The sequence below is a fragment of the Aquarana catesbeiana genome, linkage group LG09, assembly GCF_042186555.1.
Source record: "Aquarana catesbeiana isolate 2022-GZ linkage group LG09, ASM4218655v1, whole genome shotgun sequence".
NCBI lineage: Eukaryota > Metazoa > Chordata > Amphibia > Anura > Ranidae > Aquarana > Aquarana catesbeiana.
In genome coordinates, this window is record NC_133332.1 from 92,300,683 (window position 1) to 92,319,010 (window position 18,328).

The following is an 18,328-nucleotide window of genomic DNA, read 5'->3' on the forward strand; positions in this document are numbered from 1 at the left end:
GTAGATGAATGTACTCTCTTTTTGGAGCTGAATCTTTGCCCGCCTGGATATGTTTCTCTCACTAACCTAGCAGCCAGTACGCAGCACGAACAAAAGTCTCTGCCACAGACTTGAATGGAATAGAAACCCGTACGATCCTCTGCCACAGGACGTAATGGTTTACGATGAATAGCAAACACAGCACTAGAACCTTTAAGCCGACCCGGTAGTACTATGCGATAGGATTACTTTAGGATATGTCCTCCAACTGAGTCACCAGGCCCCTCTCTAGACCAGCACTCTGCATGATCCTTCCATGACGGGTCCTCCCCTGGGATCTTCTCAGTTGTCCAGCTTCTTCCCTCTAGGACAGACAGCCCAGGACCATTCCCTTGCCGCTGTGGTAGGCCCCAGACAGGCTTCTGGGCCCACCCACATGCTGCAGCAACGTGGGCCTCCACGGTCAGAGGACCACGAGGTAGTACTCCTAGCACATACCTGTCGGCCAGGAGGGCCAGCAGGTGGAAAGAAAACGAACCCTAAAACATGGCGTCTGTCCCATAAATACCCTCTCCCAGAATGCAACTCGGAGGACCACCTCCACCGAGTTATCTCCGGGACAGAGGAGCACTCATACGCTTTAATGTGTTGCCTTTCCAACACCGACCCATAGTGACAATGACACCCACAGGCACAGTGTGAAACTACACGCAACTCAGCCAAGCTGGAACAGAGGCAAATCTGACTATGTATAAACAGATAACCCACTAAATTTACCTATAAGCAGTAGATTGAAAATCTACCAGCGCTACACACATATATATATATATATATATATATATATATATAGCAGTCTGACTGTATATATATATGAAATACACTGCAGCTAACTGAATCTACTGCCTGCCTGAAGTAGATTAGACATAGTACAGCAGGAACGGTCTGCAGTGAGATCTAGCTAAAATGGATCAACTGCCTGCCTGAAGTAGATTAGAAACAGTACAGCATGAACGGTCTGCAGTGAGATCTAGCTAAACTGGATCAACTGCCTGTCTGAAATAGATTAGAAATAGTACAGCAGGAACGGTCTGCAGTGAGATCTAGCTAAACTGGATCAACTGCATGCCTGAAGTAAATTCCTGAAGTAGATTAGAAGTAGAACAGCAGGAACGGTCTGCAGTGAGATCTAGCTAAACTGAATCAACTGCCTGCCTGAAGTAGATTAGAAATAGTACAGCAGGAACAGTCTGCAGTGAGAACTAGCTAACTGAATAAACTGCCTGCTTAAAGTAAATGAAATGACACACTCTCTCTCTATCTATCTCTCTATAACTCCAGCAACACACTACACAGGGCTGATGTGCAGGTGGCCTTATATAGTGTGGGGCGTGTACTTAACCCCCTGAGCCATAATTGGCCAAAGGCACCCTGCCTTTGGCCAATTATGGCTCTGTTTGCTAACAGCGCTGTGATTGGCCAAAGCATGCGGGTCATAGTGCATGCTTGGTCAATCATCAGCCAGCAAACCACTGCGATGATGCAGTGCATTATGGGCCGTGACACACCGCTCGAATTTGGCGCGAATGGCCCATAATGTTCCATCTTCAGCGAATGATCGAACAGCCGATGTTCGAGTCGAACTCATGTTCGACTCGAACAGTCAGCCCATCCCTAGCGCAGAGTATCATTTTAACAGTAAGCATAGAAATGGGAATAAAATAAATAACATGAGGTCGATTTACTAAAGGTGTTGAGAACCTTCAGTCGAACAAATGTGTGATATTCACTTCAATAATCATGTCATGTTCTAAAAAAATTTAAGGCACATTCACAGAATGGTTTTTGAAGTTAAAAGTCGATCTAAGTAAATAAGCCCACTTTTGTCTTCTTTGGTAAAATTCACCAAAGTGGCCTTTTAGTTGCACAGAAAACTAAAACATTTTCTCTTTTCTAAAGCTGAAAAATATTTTTATTAATTATAAAAAATATTAAAACAGAAATAATTGTGGAATTCAGACCAAGTTTCAGCAAAAGAGTTTGAGGTCTATATTAAAATATTGTTGTTAAAACCTAAAGCAATTTTGTCTGTTCTTATACTGAATTGTGGTTTGAACTGTTATGAGCATCTGCCTTGCTGTTTCCTATATATGTGCCATCTTTGCCACTTGTCTTTGTGTAAGAGGCTGAAAAAAAAATTGCATGTATTATTGGAAGTTGCTATTCATCTTTGCTGCAAAGTAATGTGCTATATGTTCTAGAGTAATAGATCTAGTGGTGAGCCTAGTGGCAAGGTTTGATGGCTTACCCTACTCACTTGAAAAACCTCATGGAAAATGTGGTTTTTCAAGTGCAATGGACTAAGGTAGAAGGGGTGGTGCTAAGATAATAGCTCTAAGAGGCAGAAATCTACCATCGATTAAATCATTTTACCTTCGCCTCTCTGCCCAAGACAATGATGATCTGCAAAGCCTCTTTATTTCTAATACTTCTTCGTGCAGTTCCACCAACTGGTAGGACAATAATTAGGGAATTTTTCATTTTAGGAATATTTTACTTTAAAATTGTAGGCTAGATTGACATAGTTTTTCTGAATGTCACTGAATTATTTCATTATGTGTTTTAATTTATTTTATTTTTTTGTTTGCCTAAATATTAGATATTTCAGATGTATTTAATTTTTAGTCCAAGCTAATTTTATTTTATAACAAACACATTTTATTACTTAATGGTCTTTACTGAGTATATATACACATGCTAAACAAATGTTTCTGATTTACTAATGGAGTAGAGAAAGTTAATCTAGCTTAAAAATTTAAATTAATCTCTGTTCACTTCAATTCTCTAATCATGTGCAAGGTAAGATTCTGTATTGTTCAAATTCCCCTGCATATGATTGGGTACTCAAAGTGAAAATAGTGTAACTAAGATAAGTAAAAATCTATTTTTCTAAGTGCACATTCTCTCATACGAATTAACCTCTTTGTTTTGGAAGCCTATATAAAAATAAAGCTCCAGATGCTGTGCTAGATTTGAGTCATGAAATTGTCTAAAAAACAACATTGTTTAATAAACTTAACTAATGGATTAATTCTGGCAATGATAATAGCATACAACACTATACATTTTTAGTAAATAATTTTATACTAAATGATAACAATATCCAAAAATAGAATTCAGAGAAAAAATCTAAACAATACATGTGAGACTGAATCGTTTTTAAGCGTGGTTGTGTTAACATGACTATCAAAAATGTTTTTTTTATAAACCCTATAATTGTTACTGATTCTGAGAAGTCATTTAGGAACTAGAAATAAAATAAGTGCCTGCTTTTGAAATTTTCTTTTCCCTAGGATAAGCTGAGATTTTTTTAAAATATTTTTTAAAAATGTGTCCTTTGGAGGAAAAAGATAATTATATTAAGTAAACACTTTGACATTTGATCCTTTCTGCTCGTGTTTGTCAAATATCAGGGACATTTTTATTGTACTGGACAGTTTTGAATTCTGAACATCTTTTAAATGCACAGCTATTAATGTGCTGTGCCGAAATTATCAAATGGAAATTAGCCCAAAATCCCAATGTTTTTTCACTAGAGAATTAAACTTATATATACCCTGGTATAACCCACATTTAAATACTACTGTTATTACTTTCAGAACAAATTGCTACATTTTATTTTTGTACAGAAATAGTTAAGTTCAGATGTTTAAAAAAAGGTCAGAAAATAAATTGTAGGTGTGCATGCTTTTTTTTACAAGTCCGCAAAATGTTATATATCAGTGTTTAGGTGATTCTAAAATTAAATAACCAAAGACTATAATTTATCACTTCTTTCACTACTACTAATTATTTTATATTTCATCTGACTTTTTTAATTTACTTACATCTACCCTAAAAAAAACACTGTTCTCTTCAAAGTAGACACTTACACATAGTGAATTCTTGTTTCTGTGTGAATATAAAAAATATTTTAACAAGCTAAGGAAAAATACCTCCTTTTACAAATTGCAGCTTAAATACTAACACTAAGGATTTGCTTTGGTGTGTAAAATGTGTTTGTGTATGTTGTTGTTTATTATTTCTATATTGCTCTTATTGCTCATCCACTGTACATAGTATTAGATGTAACAGGGGTGGTGGGTATTATACGAGTACATAAAATACAGAATTGTACATTGTGTAGAAAAATGCAGTAGTGGCAAACATATCAATCTATCTCTTCTCACATTACTATAATTATAATTTATCATTTTCTTTTAATATATCACTTATACTTATGTTTAATTACAGTGAAACTAGCAACCTAGTTGCCAAGAATGGTCACAAATGTGTTGGGGATATATTTGAATACATTTTTAATTGTTATATACTATGTTATTGCCTAAAACCTAAAAAAGATCAAATATACATTTTTAAGTGATTTACATAAGACAAGACAAATGATTATCTAATGATTATTATGCGTGAGATTGTATATATGATAGGATGACCTCCTTAGATTAAGAAAAATAGCACACAAAAAGTTTCCATTTATCTTGACATACAAACATGTACATGGATGTCCCTTTCTGTCATTTCTATGTTTAAAGTGTATTTTGTATGATTATTATTATTATTCAGGATATATATAGCACTAACAGTTGGTGAAGAGCTTTACAAAATAAAGGGTCACAGTATAGTTACAATATAATGCAAGACAAGACAGGAGAGCCTTGCTTGTGGAAGCTTAAAATCTAAAACAAAATTAAAGCCCAAACTTTTTTTTCCTTCTAGATAGAGCAGGGAAGAGTTTAAAAAAAGCCTTCCAATGGGTGCTCAGGTTCGAGTAAGAACTTTTCCAAATTAAAGAGACACTGAGGAGTTGATTTACCAAAACCGGGAAGTGCAAAATCTGGTGCAGCTGTGCAAAGAATCCAATCAGCTTCCAGGTTTTATTGTCAAAGTTTAATTGAACATGCTGAAGTTAGAAACCGATTGGCTACCATGCACAGCTGCACCAGATTTTGCACTCTCCAGTTTTAGTAAATCAACCCCTGTATGCTTTTTTTTTTTTACTTGATGTGTATATGAGAAAAGAAATCGAGAGAAATCTTCCAAATCATACATAGACATCAATGTAGCTACTATACCCAATACAGTGATTTTTTTTTAGTATGCTTTTTATGATGGCAGGCAAAAGATAATTCAAAAAACAGATATATGCGTTTAAAAGCTAAGTCCTCTTTTGCTAAAAAATAATGAATGCACCACCGCCGAGCCGAAGCCCCCTGATTTGCAGACCGTACTCCCATTAAAGACCCATCCTCTCCCTTTACCCTATAACCTATTTATCCTGTTAATGTCCCTCCATTTATATTTCCTTTTGTTTTCTTGACTAAAACCTTGGGTGACATTGCAACACTAAGAACATGCATTCAGCTACTTGTTTGAAATGTATAGCTTCACATCCAAGACTGTTTATATATATATTTTTTCTAATCAGTCGCTTTCATAATCTGTAATATCCATACGCTATACAACATGTTCTTCCTGATGAATACGATCTGTACAACATCTCTCTGCTTGCTGTATGTGATGTAACCCTTTCTTAAATAAAGAATGTAAAAAAAATAATAATAATAAATGCACATGTTATTGCAGGTAGAAAAATATACATTTATTATTTTTTGCACAGGAGGCTCAATTGAGAACGGCAATTCTATTTGCCACGACTGCATAGCACCATGTTACACCCTAAATATGGGTGTAATATGTTGCTAAAGGTGAACCTATCCTTTAAATATTGACCTGTGCATTTCCCACACAGTTTTCACAATCATGCCTTCATTAATACCCGCTCATACCAGTGTAGTTAAAGGCAGGCCCAGTTACTTGATACCCCCACACTCCTCCTTGTGTGTCAAAGGTGCAAAAAAAGAAAGTACAAAATATTGCATACAGCTGTTTTCATTGGGGGCTACTCTCTATATATAATAAAAATGTGCCAGTCTCCCTCCCTAGCTACCTAAATACACTAAGCTGTGCTATGTCCCCCGCAGGTACTTCTTACCACCTCCAATGGCCTCTTGCGCTGTCTGCAGCCAACCAGTAAAAAAAAAAAAAAAACACTGTAAATAGGCTGTTCACTTTGCAAGGAAATTTTAACTTCGCTTAGTGAATAAGATGAAGCTCTGCTGATTTCAATCATCCAATCACACAGTATGCACACACAAATATGTTTTTGTTATTTTCTTTCTTTTTTGTTTTCTTTTTTTATTGTCTCTGCCCTTTTCATTATAACGATTGCCCATTTGTTGTCCACATACTGTCACCACTGACCTTTTGTTGCCCATGCATTTTCAGGGCTGACCATTTGTGTGTATATACACATACATACATACATACTATGTGTGTGTGTGTATATATATATATATATATATATATATATATATATATATATATATATATAATGTGATGATCCGGGTGATTAAGCTCTAGTGGTCCGAGTTGAAGAAATCGTGTCAGTCCCGATTGCATTTTCAAGGGCATGGCAGCCCATTTTTATTCAAAAGAAACAAAGTTCAAAAATAAACATCAGATTCCCTCGCAGGGGTATTCAGCATTACAGTCCTGCTTCAGAACAACCAGCATTCAGCCTTCCTGGCTAAAAACACAGAACTCTTGCTCAGGCCTTACACCTTAGGCCTTGGTCTGTCTTCGCCAGACCTGACGTTCAGCACCTCTGTGCTTGCAGTTTCGTGCTGCACTGGCTCCCTCCTGACTCCTAGGCAGAACTCCTATCTGCCGGGCGGAGCTGTCTCCAAGGATGAGCACTGACCTCTATTCCTGGGATGATTATAAAGCCAGCGCACAGGTGTGCAATTAGCAAGCCTACCAAAATCAGGCATACACTGCTCATATGTACCTGTGACATGGGGTCGCATCTTCACAATATATATATATATATATATATATATATATATATATATATATAAATGTGGGTGTGTGTAAAACAGTTCCATTCAGTCTTCATATCAGTGTTAAAACCGTGTTTTATTTATAGTTTTATTTTTATAAATGTGTTATGTTTGTGGTAAACATTCACCACTATATTTTATACTTTTGTTTGTTGGCTTTCACCTTTCAAAGGAAACCAGTGTTCAAGGAAGTAAGGGGGCTGCTATTGCTGTTCTCATTATAAACATGCTGGTTCCAAGGCTCTCTCTGCATTCAATTGTTTCTGAGTCTGACCTGGAACAAGCATGCAGCAAAAAAAGTCAGCATGAATTCAGCACTTCCAGATCAGGGATTCAGAAATTCTTAACATAAACGTGTACTGAGAAAAATATAAAACTGTATGGAAAACTGGAGTATGAGATACCAGACACTTTAGGGACACTTATTGGGCACGTCTGCTGTGCCCCAATGCCCAGCCACTGCATATATACAGGATGTAGACATTGGACGCTATATTAGCAGATACCCTCCAGAGAAACTGTGCCTTCAGTCCTGAATTTACTGTGCTCTTTATGTGTTTAAAAAAATGCTTCAGCATATTGGTGCCCACCGTTGGAGAAAAAGCACCTTGCCAAAAAAATAAGTTGGTAGACTGCTATCATCTAAAATTAAGAATATTGTGACATATTGTGGGGCATGACCGCACTGGAGGGATATGCTTTTAAGTGAAACCATGATGTTTTATTTGTATGCCTATGTCTAATAAACTTTTTTTTTTTGCATTTTGGTTATAAGCAGTTCATGGTTGTATATCTATACGCCAGTTTTTGTGTATTTAAGTTGTGCAAGTCCATGAAGTAGGTTTCTCTGTTTATATAACACAAGGACTCTGATTTATTTGAAAATAAGTTATGATAATCATTTTTGTTGTTTTAGGTTTCAAGCCAGCTCTGTTTAATATTTAAAAGAGAAGTATGTTTTTTTTTATAGTGACAGTGCTTCTGATCTCCTCTAAGCTGCAGCAATATTTGTAGATGCCATCAATCAGCTCCCAGCACATGATGTCTCTAATAACTTATTTGTGGCTCCAACGTGCCCCATGATCTACTTATGAAAGACACAAGTTATTAATCATACAAGACTTTTTTGTACCAGGGACTGATTGTTGGTAGGGGCCTGCTGGAGGTTGGAGAAGATTAGCAGCACTGTCACTAATTGCTGTATTCAGGTCCCACTTTTTTGGGAGGGGGGGGAAACTTGTACTAGAAGGTGGGGGAGGGGCAGATATGTGCTGGAGGGGCACTGTGGGAGAGGAGTGGACTTGTCCTGGGAGAGTCAGATATGTACTGGGGAGGTGCTTTGGGAAGGGACTGGACTTGTGCTGGGGGGTCAGATATGTACTGGAGGGGTGCTTTGGGAGGGGAGAGGACTTGTTCTAGAAGGTGGGGTGGACGGATATGTGCTTGGAGGGGCATTTTGCAAGGGGAGTAAACTTGTGCCAGGGGGTCAAATACATACTGGGATGGTGCTTTGGGAGGAGCGTGGAATTGTACTGGGGGGTCATATACGTACTGGGGGGTGCTTTGGGATCAGAGCAGACATGCTGGGGGGTCAGATACATACTGGGGGGTGCTTTGGGAGGGGAGAGGACTTGTGCTAGAAGATGGGGTAGGGGGGCAGTTAAGTGCTTGGGGGGGCACTTTGGGAATGGAGAAGATTGGGGGTGCGCTTTGGGAAGGGTGCAGAATTGTGCTGGGGGAGTCTGATATGTACTGAGGGGGCACTTTAGGAGGAGAGTGGACTTGTGCTGGGGGAGTCAGATACATACTGGGGGGTGCTAGAAGGTGGGGTGGGAGGCAGACTTGTGCTAGAAGGTTGGGTGGGGGTGGATATTTGCTTGGGGGGCACTTTGGGACTTATGCTGGGGGGTCATATGCATACAGGGAGCACTTTGGGAAGGGCGCATAATTGTGCTGAGGGATCAAATATGTATTAAGGGAAACTTTGGGAGGGCAGTAGACTTGTGCTGGGGAGTCAGATAGGGGTGAGGATTTGTTCTAGAAGGTGAGGTGGGGGGATTTCAAATTCAATCTCTCCTCCAGCACAAGTTCTCTCTCCTCCCAAAGGGCCCCTCTACAACATATCCTCTAAAACCCTTGTTACCTGCCCCCCTCCATCCCCCCTTCCCAGTCACTGTGTCCCCCCCTCCCCTGCAAGTAACCCACTGCAGACCTCCGATCTGCGTGGTGCAAGTAGAATGTTGTTCCACCTCGCTGGCTCTTCCTCCTGTCTGTGTACAGGAAAACATAAGAATCGGGGAGGAGGAGGCAGCTTCAGTCCAATCATATGCAGTGGGTTTCATGGGCACCGCTTGCCTCTGCCCCAAAGCTTATGTGCGATACCACACACCGCGATTCAGTCTCTGTATTGCAGCCGACATTTCTCTGCCAGCTGTCTGTCATAATGGCAAGTCACTGGGCTCCACTCTGGGACTCAGCCTTGAATCACCGGAACGTACATCAAATCTCGGGATGGTCCCGGCAAATCTGGGACAGTTGGGGGGTATGTGTATGCACAGTAGATCCCCATAGGCTTCTATATGGCCAGGAGACAAACCTACATATAAATCTATGGGGTTCTGATACACACTTACATATAGCAGAAAATAGAAACAACATTGCCTATAGGTAAACATTGTGGCAGAACACTGGTGGACTCAGTGCCAGAACAGTGTGAGTATACAGAGGGAGGGTGGGGTAGATCAGTAGAATGGGAAGGGGAAAAAAGTGGGGGAATGTTCAGAAAATGCTTTTTGAATGTTTTAATCATAGGCAATTATGTACAGTATGTGTTTTTCAATATACTGCACAATGATTCATTTAAAAATAAAAGCGATCAAATTATTAAACTCTGAGCTGCTGTAAAACATATTTGCTCTGATATCAAACATATAATATAGCAGATTACATTTTATAAGCTGGAAGTTTCCTAAAACACATGAAAACTACATACTGCCTGCCATTTTGGGAAGCCCCCTTCTAAGTCCTCATATTCCACACATCACATGGACAGCAGAGTAGAAAAATAGTATTCCCCACTCTATTGCTGTGCACTAGACCAGGCATCTCCAAACTATGGCCCTCCAGTTGTTCAGGAACTACAATTCCCATCATGCCTAGTCATGTCTGTGAATGTCAGAGTTTTACAATGCCTCATGGGATGTGTAGTTCCGCAACAGCTGGAGGAAAAAGATTCCAAGACCTGCAGGATCGAATGTTTAAGGTCACCACATTCCAAAATTAATAGAGAAAACACGGAACACCCTTAGGTGGGTGGGACTTTTTAACTGACCGAAAACAATACTTTATCGAATAAAACAGAAGTTTATTACAAAATAGTATATTCAATAAAGGCTTAAAGTCATCAAAGACAAAAAAGTGCATAAACATTTGTATGGATTATGATACATATACAGACACATGTAGGCTTAATGGATGAACCTGATGTTTCCGGCTTGATGCCCTTCTTCAATAAATACCCAGGTGACGTCCGGACATGCGCATCGGTGCGGGGACGTCACCAGGCAGGCCCAGCGACGAAGGAAGGTCACTGCACATGCACATCCACTGGGTAGCCTGGACCAACTGTTACCCAAGAGCAGGACACCGCCTCAAATAGGCGTGATGGCGGCCTGCTCTTGGGGAACACCAATGCACAGTCACGACCAATTGGCAAAGAGAAGAGCTCAAAAAGAGCCTCGATCAAGCCAAAGCTATGAAAAAAGTGAAGGGGCATCAGCGCAAAAGGTTCTTGATGCCCCCCAGTGCGCCAGGTGAGAAATCATTGAGGACAAGGGCCAAATGAAAAAAATAGCTAGTAGTCAGATGAACGAGAGGGGAAAGAGAGGACAACAAAGGAGATTGATGTAACAAATCTGTAAACCATAAATTACACCTAAAAGGACATAGAGTTATTTCCCATTCAGGGGGAATAGTGTGTTAAAGAGCATATATACCAAAATTCCTCATATTAAATGGTAAAACATACAACAGCAACAGCTGGAGAGTGGTAGTTTTGAGATCCCTGCACTAGACCATACAAGTTAACATATGTTGCATTTGGCAACCATTTTGTCAAGAATGGGCTGCCAATGCATGACAATGAAATCGCAAACAGGCCTACACTTTTTTAATGCAGTGCACCACAATACAAGACCCATGCATTGTGGTGTGCTACAGTGTGATTTCATTGGAACCTACATGGATGGGGGCCATTGTTTCCATTGTGAATAAATGCACATTTCTGCAACTCATAGGTCTAAAGAAGGCATTAAGGCTAACTATACCTTCAAATAACTTTAATCCTAATGATCCCCCCTCCCCATGTTAACTAAACCCCTTTCCTGTTAGATCAGCAGGAAGCTCAGCCAAGAAGCTTATTCCATATCAGGTATCGGAAAAACCTCTCTGCAGGCTTACAAGTAGACAGCTTTTGCAATCAGGCCTATTGCACCCCTGACTCTGAATATCTCTACCTCCCAGCTCCCCAGACACTAGATCTTTCTTCCAGCCAGCACCCTACCTGCCACCAAGCATCCCTATTAATGCATCCCTGACTCTAAACCTTCCTGCCTCCCAGCACTCCTGACACTGAGACCCAATACCCCAGACACTGCAACTTACCAGTAAGCATAAAAGTAGCCTGACACCCAGCAACTCCTCCACTGCATAGTCAGTCACTGCTCCCTCTGTCCCTGCTAACCCTATCATGCTTACCCCTGTCTCCATGCACAGTGGAAGTAAAGGTGAGCCTGGACTTTCTGGGCTCTCTTCCATCGTCCTTCAGTTGACATCACCTGCTCTCCTATACAGACTGTATAGGTCAGTCAGTCCTCTGGATGCTGGGTGCACCAAGCACATTTTGTATGTTCCTAGAAAAAAAAGGACAGAGGTGCACTCCTCCGGACTGAAAGGATGAAGGAAGCCAGACATTGAGATGAAACCCTTCCAATGTGGCAGCCATTTTCCAGAAGTCCAACATTCTAATTTATTCTCTCTTTATTATACTTTCAAGATAAACATTTTATTTGAAACACAAGACCACTATTTATCTCTCCTCCCTATTATTTACAACATGTAATCCCTATATCAGGCACTAAGGGGGAAAACTAGGCAGAAGTCATTCTACGTAGGTAGGAGCATCCTACTGAAAAGGCTGCATGTGGTGAGCCCGCCAGATAGAGAGCTTTATTGTGGAGTGCTCTCTCTGCAAGTTAACGGAAGTTCTTATGACATGGCAAGAAAGTGAAAAGGTGGTCCCTATAAAAAGGATGACCTAAACATTTCATTTGAGGTGTTATTCTGCATATCGAACTGAGGCCTTGTTGGAGTGTGCAGCTCCTCAAGATAGCAGTGAATTGTGGGAGGAGAGTTCTACATGAAAGAGAAGTTTATCTGCCTCCTTGCTGATGCACATGGACACCACATTCACTAGAAACACATTCTGGCACTCGTTCTCTCTTTTTTCCTTTGAGTTCCACTTTCTGCACACAGGTCACTTTATCTATGTTTAGTAGGCTCCTTCACCTGCTCTTAATGGATAATAGGCTTTCCAATCCCATGCATATAATTTCAGGTACTGCTCCTCGGTTTTCACATTGGGGTGTCAAGTCTTCCCCCTACAATTCCCAAGCCAGACACCTGGCGGTGGTTTCCATTTGGAGGTGTTATCTTACATTGCTATATACTGTAGCTGATTTGTGAGTATTGTTCTATTAATTGTCTTGTCAATATTCCTATCGCACACGTTCCATGAACGTATGGCTCTAAAAATGGTGGGTGCTGTAGCGATTACAATTTGGGTCCTGGAAACATCAAGCAAGTGTACATATTCACCAGCACACCATGGATCAACACTTCCATCCAAAGGTTTCTTTTATTGAGAGATCACATCACAGAAATAAGTGCAACATTTCGGAGCCACGCAGGGCCCCTTCGTCAGGCATGCACATCCATGAAAGTGTTGACCCATGGTGTGCTGGCAAATATGTACACTTGTTCTATTAATGGACATCTATATATATAAATATGACAACATCTCCACCCTTCCCTCTGTTTTGAGGGAATTTTTGAACCTACTCTACGAAGCTGTTCTTTGGTTTGCAGATTTTACAATGGGCATCTTCACCTGAAAAAGTAAAATTATTGTTACGAAATGCGTTTAGCTAAAGGATGTGCCCATCATTATGTTTTGTGAAAAATTTTGAAGAGTGGAATTTGTATATGTATCATTATATGAATACTATGTTGACTGTATGCCGATACATGGTAGTGTTTGCAAATCAGCCTGCTGTTTTAAAAATGTTCTTATGTCAAAGATTTTCATCTATTCCTCAATAAATCTTTTAATGCAAAAGTTGTACCTCATTTAAAGTCCCATGGAGGATATTTTTATTTCTTTGTATAAAGGAGATGGAGGCATGACATTATAAGGCACTAGCACACATTATTATTTATTTAGAAGTTTATCTGCCTGTCTGTCCTGGACTCCAGTGGGTCCGCTCACCCCGCCCTTGCTAAATTAGAATTTTAGGGATTCACCCCCCCCCTCACCTCGCCAAATCAAGGGCCTCTGTGTTGTAGTGGAACACTGGAGGCAGGTGCCTGGAGCTGCCAGCTGTATAGAAGTGAGCCCTATGTGAAGTGACTGACTTGGTTTCTGACCTCCCTTAACTGCCTGATAAGGAAAATAGTCCTGGCTTAACAACCTGTTGGAAGGAGTGGTAACATGTTGGCATAGTCGTATCTCAGCCGTCAGGGAAAACTGCCTTAACCACTTGCATGCTGCATTGCCTTCCACTGTCCATTCACAGGCTGGGGAGGAGACAAGACCTAGAAGTGTTACTTAACTGCAGCAGAAAAAAATGGGTTTTCTCTCTTGCAAGACAGGGTTGTGCTGTGTGACAGAACTGTGTAAATTTCAGAACTGGATGGACAGCAATACAAATCTTTTGGCAATTAACAGCTTAAGGACCACCCCACGTATATATACTACGGCAGGGCAGCTCCCAAGCATGAAATCACGTACCTGTACATGATTCCTCTCATCTGCTCTGGGGCGCATGCGCGCGCCGCCGGAGCCCCTCTCCTGCTGTGATTGGACACATCGGGAGCCAATCAGCGGCAGTGATGGCTGCTGGGACCCATGGATCATTCACAGAAGAGGCAGAAGGGCGGCCTGCCTATGTAAACAAGGCAGACCGCCGTTCTGTGAGGTAGGAAAACAGAGATCTTGTGTTTCTGCTAACCAGGACACGGATCTCTGTTTTCGTATAATGTATAACATAGGGGAAAAAACACCCACCCCCCTTCCTTAATCTTTCCCAAACTCCGAGGAGTATCGCTTCCATTCTGCCCATGTATTCTTAAATTTATCTTGTTGGTTTCTAACTTTATGCACCCATCTTTCCGCCTCCATTATTACTTCTACCTCTCTTTTCCATTCCAGGAGTGTGGGGCCTGTGGTTTGTTTCCAATACCTGGGTATCAATGTTTTGGCTGCATTCAGTGGGTGTGGAATTACACTTTTTTTTTATAAGATTTAATAGATGCCGGCATTCCAGGGAACAGAGAATGTAGAGGCGAAAACTCTTTGGGTTTAGTAGATAGCTTCTCAATCCATGGGGCTAGCTCTTCCCAAATTCTTGGGCAAGACTACCATATATGGAGAAATGTACCCTTTTGTTTACAGCCCCTCCAGCAGCTTTCATTTGATGTTGGATATATTTGTGCCAATCGTATTGGTGTTCTATACCATCTGGCCATAAATTTATATAGGTCGAGTGGGTAATCTTCATGTATTCAGAGTCCACACGTAAATATAGGGGGTAAATGCGCTTACCAGAGGGGATGGACACTCTCACCGTACGGCGGGGTGTCATACAGGCTTGTGGATCTACCGATCCTGGGAATGCTTGCTGGAAGGTGCTGGTGGTGGGTTCCAGTAATCACATCCGAGGCAGCCTTGGAAATGGGATGGTTTTTGAATCCTCAATGGATGGATGGATTCCCCTCTTGCAGCAAACAGGTGGTTGAGAAGTGCAGCTTTCACCACATCAAATAGGATCCATGCAAGGAAAAAAAGAATCTCCACATGGTGCATGAACCAGCAAAAAAAGGTTTATTGGAAACATCAAAGAAAAAAGGGATGCTTCACAAACATCAGATAAAATGGATAAAGTAGTGATCACAAATCAGATAAAAAATCGCGTGGTAACAGGGTAACGGCTGAAGCTTATATTGCACTATGGACATTGCTCCTAACAACTGTAATGTGTGTCTTTACGCTATTTATTGTGATTTATAATCATTACTATGCACACGTTTGGTTACTACACACATTATAAACATATTTAGGGTGGCCATTCACCCCTTCATTCATTTTTTTTCCCATTCCACTTAGCGCTGCATTTATTATTTTTTGTTTATATTTCTGCACGGTTACTACACTAGTGATGCCGGCTGCTATTATACTTTGCACATAACCTTTTTTCTAGTAGCGCAACAATATCCATTATCCCATAAATTTATATGACATTTCTTGTGTGGAAGAGTTTATCGAAATAAAGTGCGTTGCCTCCAACAGTTTCTTAACCTGTGATGAAGTAACTGTATAGTTTAGTTCTCTTTCCCATGCTTTAATAAAGTAGGGAATTGGGCTGTTTTAGCCACTGAGTACTATCCTATACATTCTAGATAGCAGATGATTAGGCTCTGAAATATTCATGCATAGATTCTCAAATATGGTAAGAGAGCTCAGAGGCCTTAATTGAGGTTTTAATTTTGTAAAAAAATGTAACATTTGGGCATATCTCCACCTTGCCATAGGTATGCTCCCCAGAGATGACACCAGCTCTGCAAAGGGGGATAGAGTTCCTCGTGGGGCATACCTTGATCATGTTGTATCCCCCTCTGATCCCCACAGGCCTAAGACCCCTACCTCCTCTCCGACCAGGAGTATCCTTCCAGTGGTGCTAATGGTGATACTTGCCAGTTTTGTTCATTCTGTCCATCACCGATAAACAATCCCGTGTTAATGGGGATGTCCTCCTTGAGAGGCCTCTTGATTCCGTCGGTATCCAGGGTGCCCCTGCTAAGTCTCTACCCACCATTATATTCTCCAGTGAGACCCATGCCTTACTTGCGGTGTTATGGCACCAATTTAAAATACGTCCCAAAGACATCGCTCTGTAATACAGGGCCATGTCTGGAAGCCCAATTCCTCCTTCCCCTTTACTTCTGCGTAGCATATCATATGCTATAAAGGATATGAAAGATTTACGTATCTGTTTGAAAAAATTCTGTGGGAGTGGGATGGGAATAGTATATAGGACATAGATTATTCTGGGTATTATGTTAATTTCTTTATTGTACATCATGGGACACAGAGCACCATAGCAATAACTATGTGGGTTATACGCCACTTATAGGTGAATGGACTGGTACACTCCCTATATAACCCCTCCCATACAGGGGAGTACCTTAGTTTTTTCGCCAGTGTCTAAGGTGTTGGTCACGGTTGATGAAGTGCTAGGAGAGCTCCGCTAAGCAATCCCTGACGGGATCAAGGAGCTGTGCAAACAGATCCATCCAAAGTGCCTGAAAGCCAAAATGGATGGAAGAAAAAACAAGGTTTCTACCTGTAATGCATTCTCTTTTGAGAGCTGGACCCTGGGATCCGGCACCTTGGCCATGTTTATACAGCCAAAGAGTTCTCCGGCAGGGTGCTGTACAGGTCCAAGGTAGTGGACCCCGTAAAGGGGGACCCGGTCCTTGAAGGTCTGTCATGGCACGGCCCGCCGTGATGGGTGAAGGCTGGATCTGTCTGTGATAATCTCCAGCAGTCCTGCGGCGGGACGGGTAAGTCAGAAAGATCCTAAGGAATGTATATATATGATTCACTTTTGGACTTTCTTCTGTGAGTAGGCGATGCCTTGCCTGTGTTTTGCCACTAGAGGGTGTAAAAGCAACATACCTGGCTTCCAACATTCCATGCTTCCCCTGTTTTATGCTCAGTGTCAGCAAAGGCTTCTGCGGACAACATTGCTTCCTCTCCGCTCTGTCAGCCATCAGTAGGGGTTTTGTGGGGACCATCCGCATTCAGCACAGCGGTCAGGTTCCCCCCTGCTGAGACCCCTCGCCCCCCACCCCCGGGACCGGCCTGTCCTCCACACACGCGTGGGAAAAGGTTTTCTTTTTTGAAAAAAGGGGTGGAGCCTAAGAACGCGGGGGGTGGCTTAGACGAAAACGGCGTGAAATGTGATACATGGCGCAGGCACAAGGCTTACTAGCTTTAAAAGCATTTCACTTTGAAAGTGTCTGGTTGGCTGACGGAGGGACAGGCATGGATACAGGCATTTTTAAGAGGGCACGTTTTACTCAGCATTTAAACTGAGCATTTATAGCGGCATATTATTCATTTGCTAGACTAAGGCTCAGCAGTAGATGCACTGTGTTAGTACCTCTGCTTTTTGTGCTTAGGACTTCCCATAAAAAGGGGAATACAACAGGAGGGACCGCAAGGTCGCTGCAGTCAGAGTCTGAGGCTCCTAGTCGCACATCCGCAGTTCAAACCTCCCCTGAAAGACCTGGAGCTTCTGGCCAGACTGAGCCAGCTAGACTCTCAGGCATTGTGGCTACCTCCAACATTTCAGCCTCTGCATTTGTCACTAAGGACGATTTGGCTTTGGCTCTGGCTGGTTTGGAAGGGAAAATAGTTGATATGCTCGCATCTTCCTCCCAGGAGGGGAGAAAGCGCCTTGGAACCAGAATGGGCAGGAGGTATTGGGGTGCCTTTGGGGGATCAGGCAGAAAGAAGTTCGGATGAATCTTTTTCTGAGGGTTCAGCATCTAAAGAACCTTTCTCAACTTTGCAATCTCAGAAATTGCTAATCCAATCCCTTACGGAGATGGTCCGTTCTGGATATAAATTGCCCCCTGCAGAGGTGGATGATGTTTCCTTCTCCTCTTTGGGTTCGCTAAGACCCCCACAGGGTTCACATGCTTTCCCTATGCACCCGTTACTGGAGCAACTGATTTATGCTGATTGGGATCACCCAGATAAGCAGTTTTCTCCTCCTAAGAAGATCTCTCTTCTTTATCCTATGGAGAAAAAGTTTACAAAGAGGTGGGATTTGCCAGCGGTAGATGCTGCTATCATCCTCTGTGAAGAGGAGTTTAACTTGTCCAGTGGACAATGTCCAAGTATTTAGAGATCCAGCTGATAAGAAGTTGGAATCTCTGCTTAAAGCCTCATTTGCTGTGGCTGGTGCGGTAGCACAACCTGCAGTAGCAGCAATAAGCATATGTCAATCCCTTAGGGGTGAATTCAAGCAGGTTATTAAAAGAGTTCCTGC

General features: G+C 41.6%; 1 protein-coding gene across 1 annotated transcript in view; it reads left to right on the plus strand.

The window, feature by feature from the left end:
- Nucleotides 1–2,339: 2,339 nt before the first annotated feature.
- The window catches only part of LOC141107920 (uncharacterized), a 68,384-nt gene continuing 52,395 nt past the window's right edge, over nt 2,340–18,328 (plus strand). Inside the window, exon 1 of the mRNA XM_073598984.1 lies at nt 2,340–2,489. Coding sequence (XP_073455085.1) covers nt 2,432–2,489 — 58 coding nt within the window. The 5' untranslated portion in view covers nt 2,340–2,431. The remainder of the gene's footprint in view (nt 2,490–18,328) is intronic.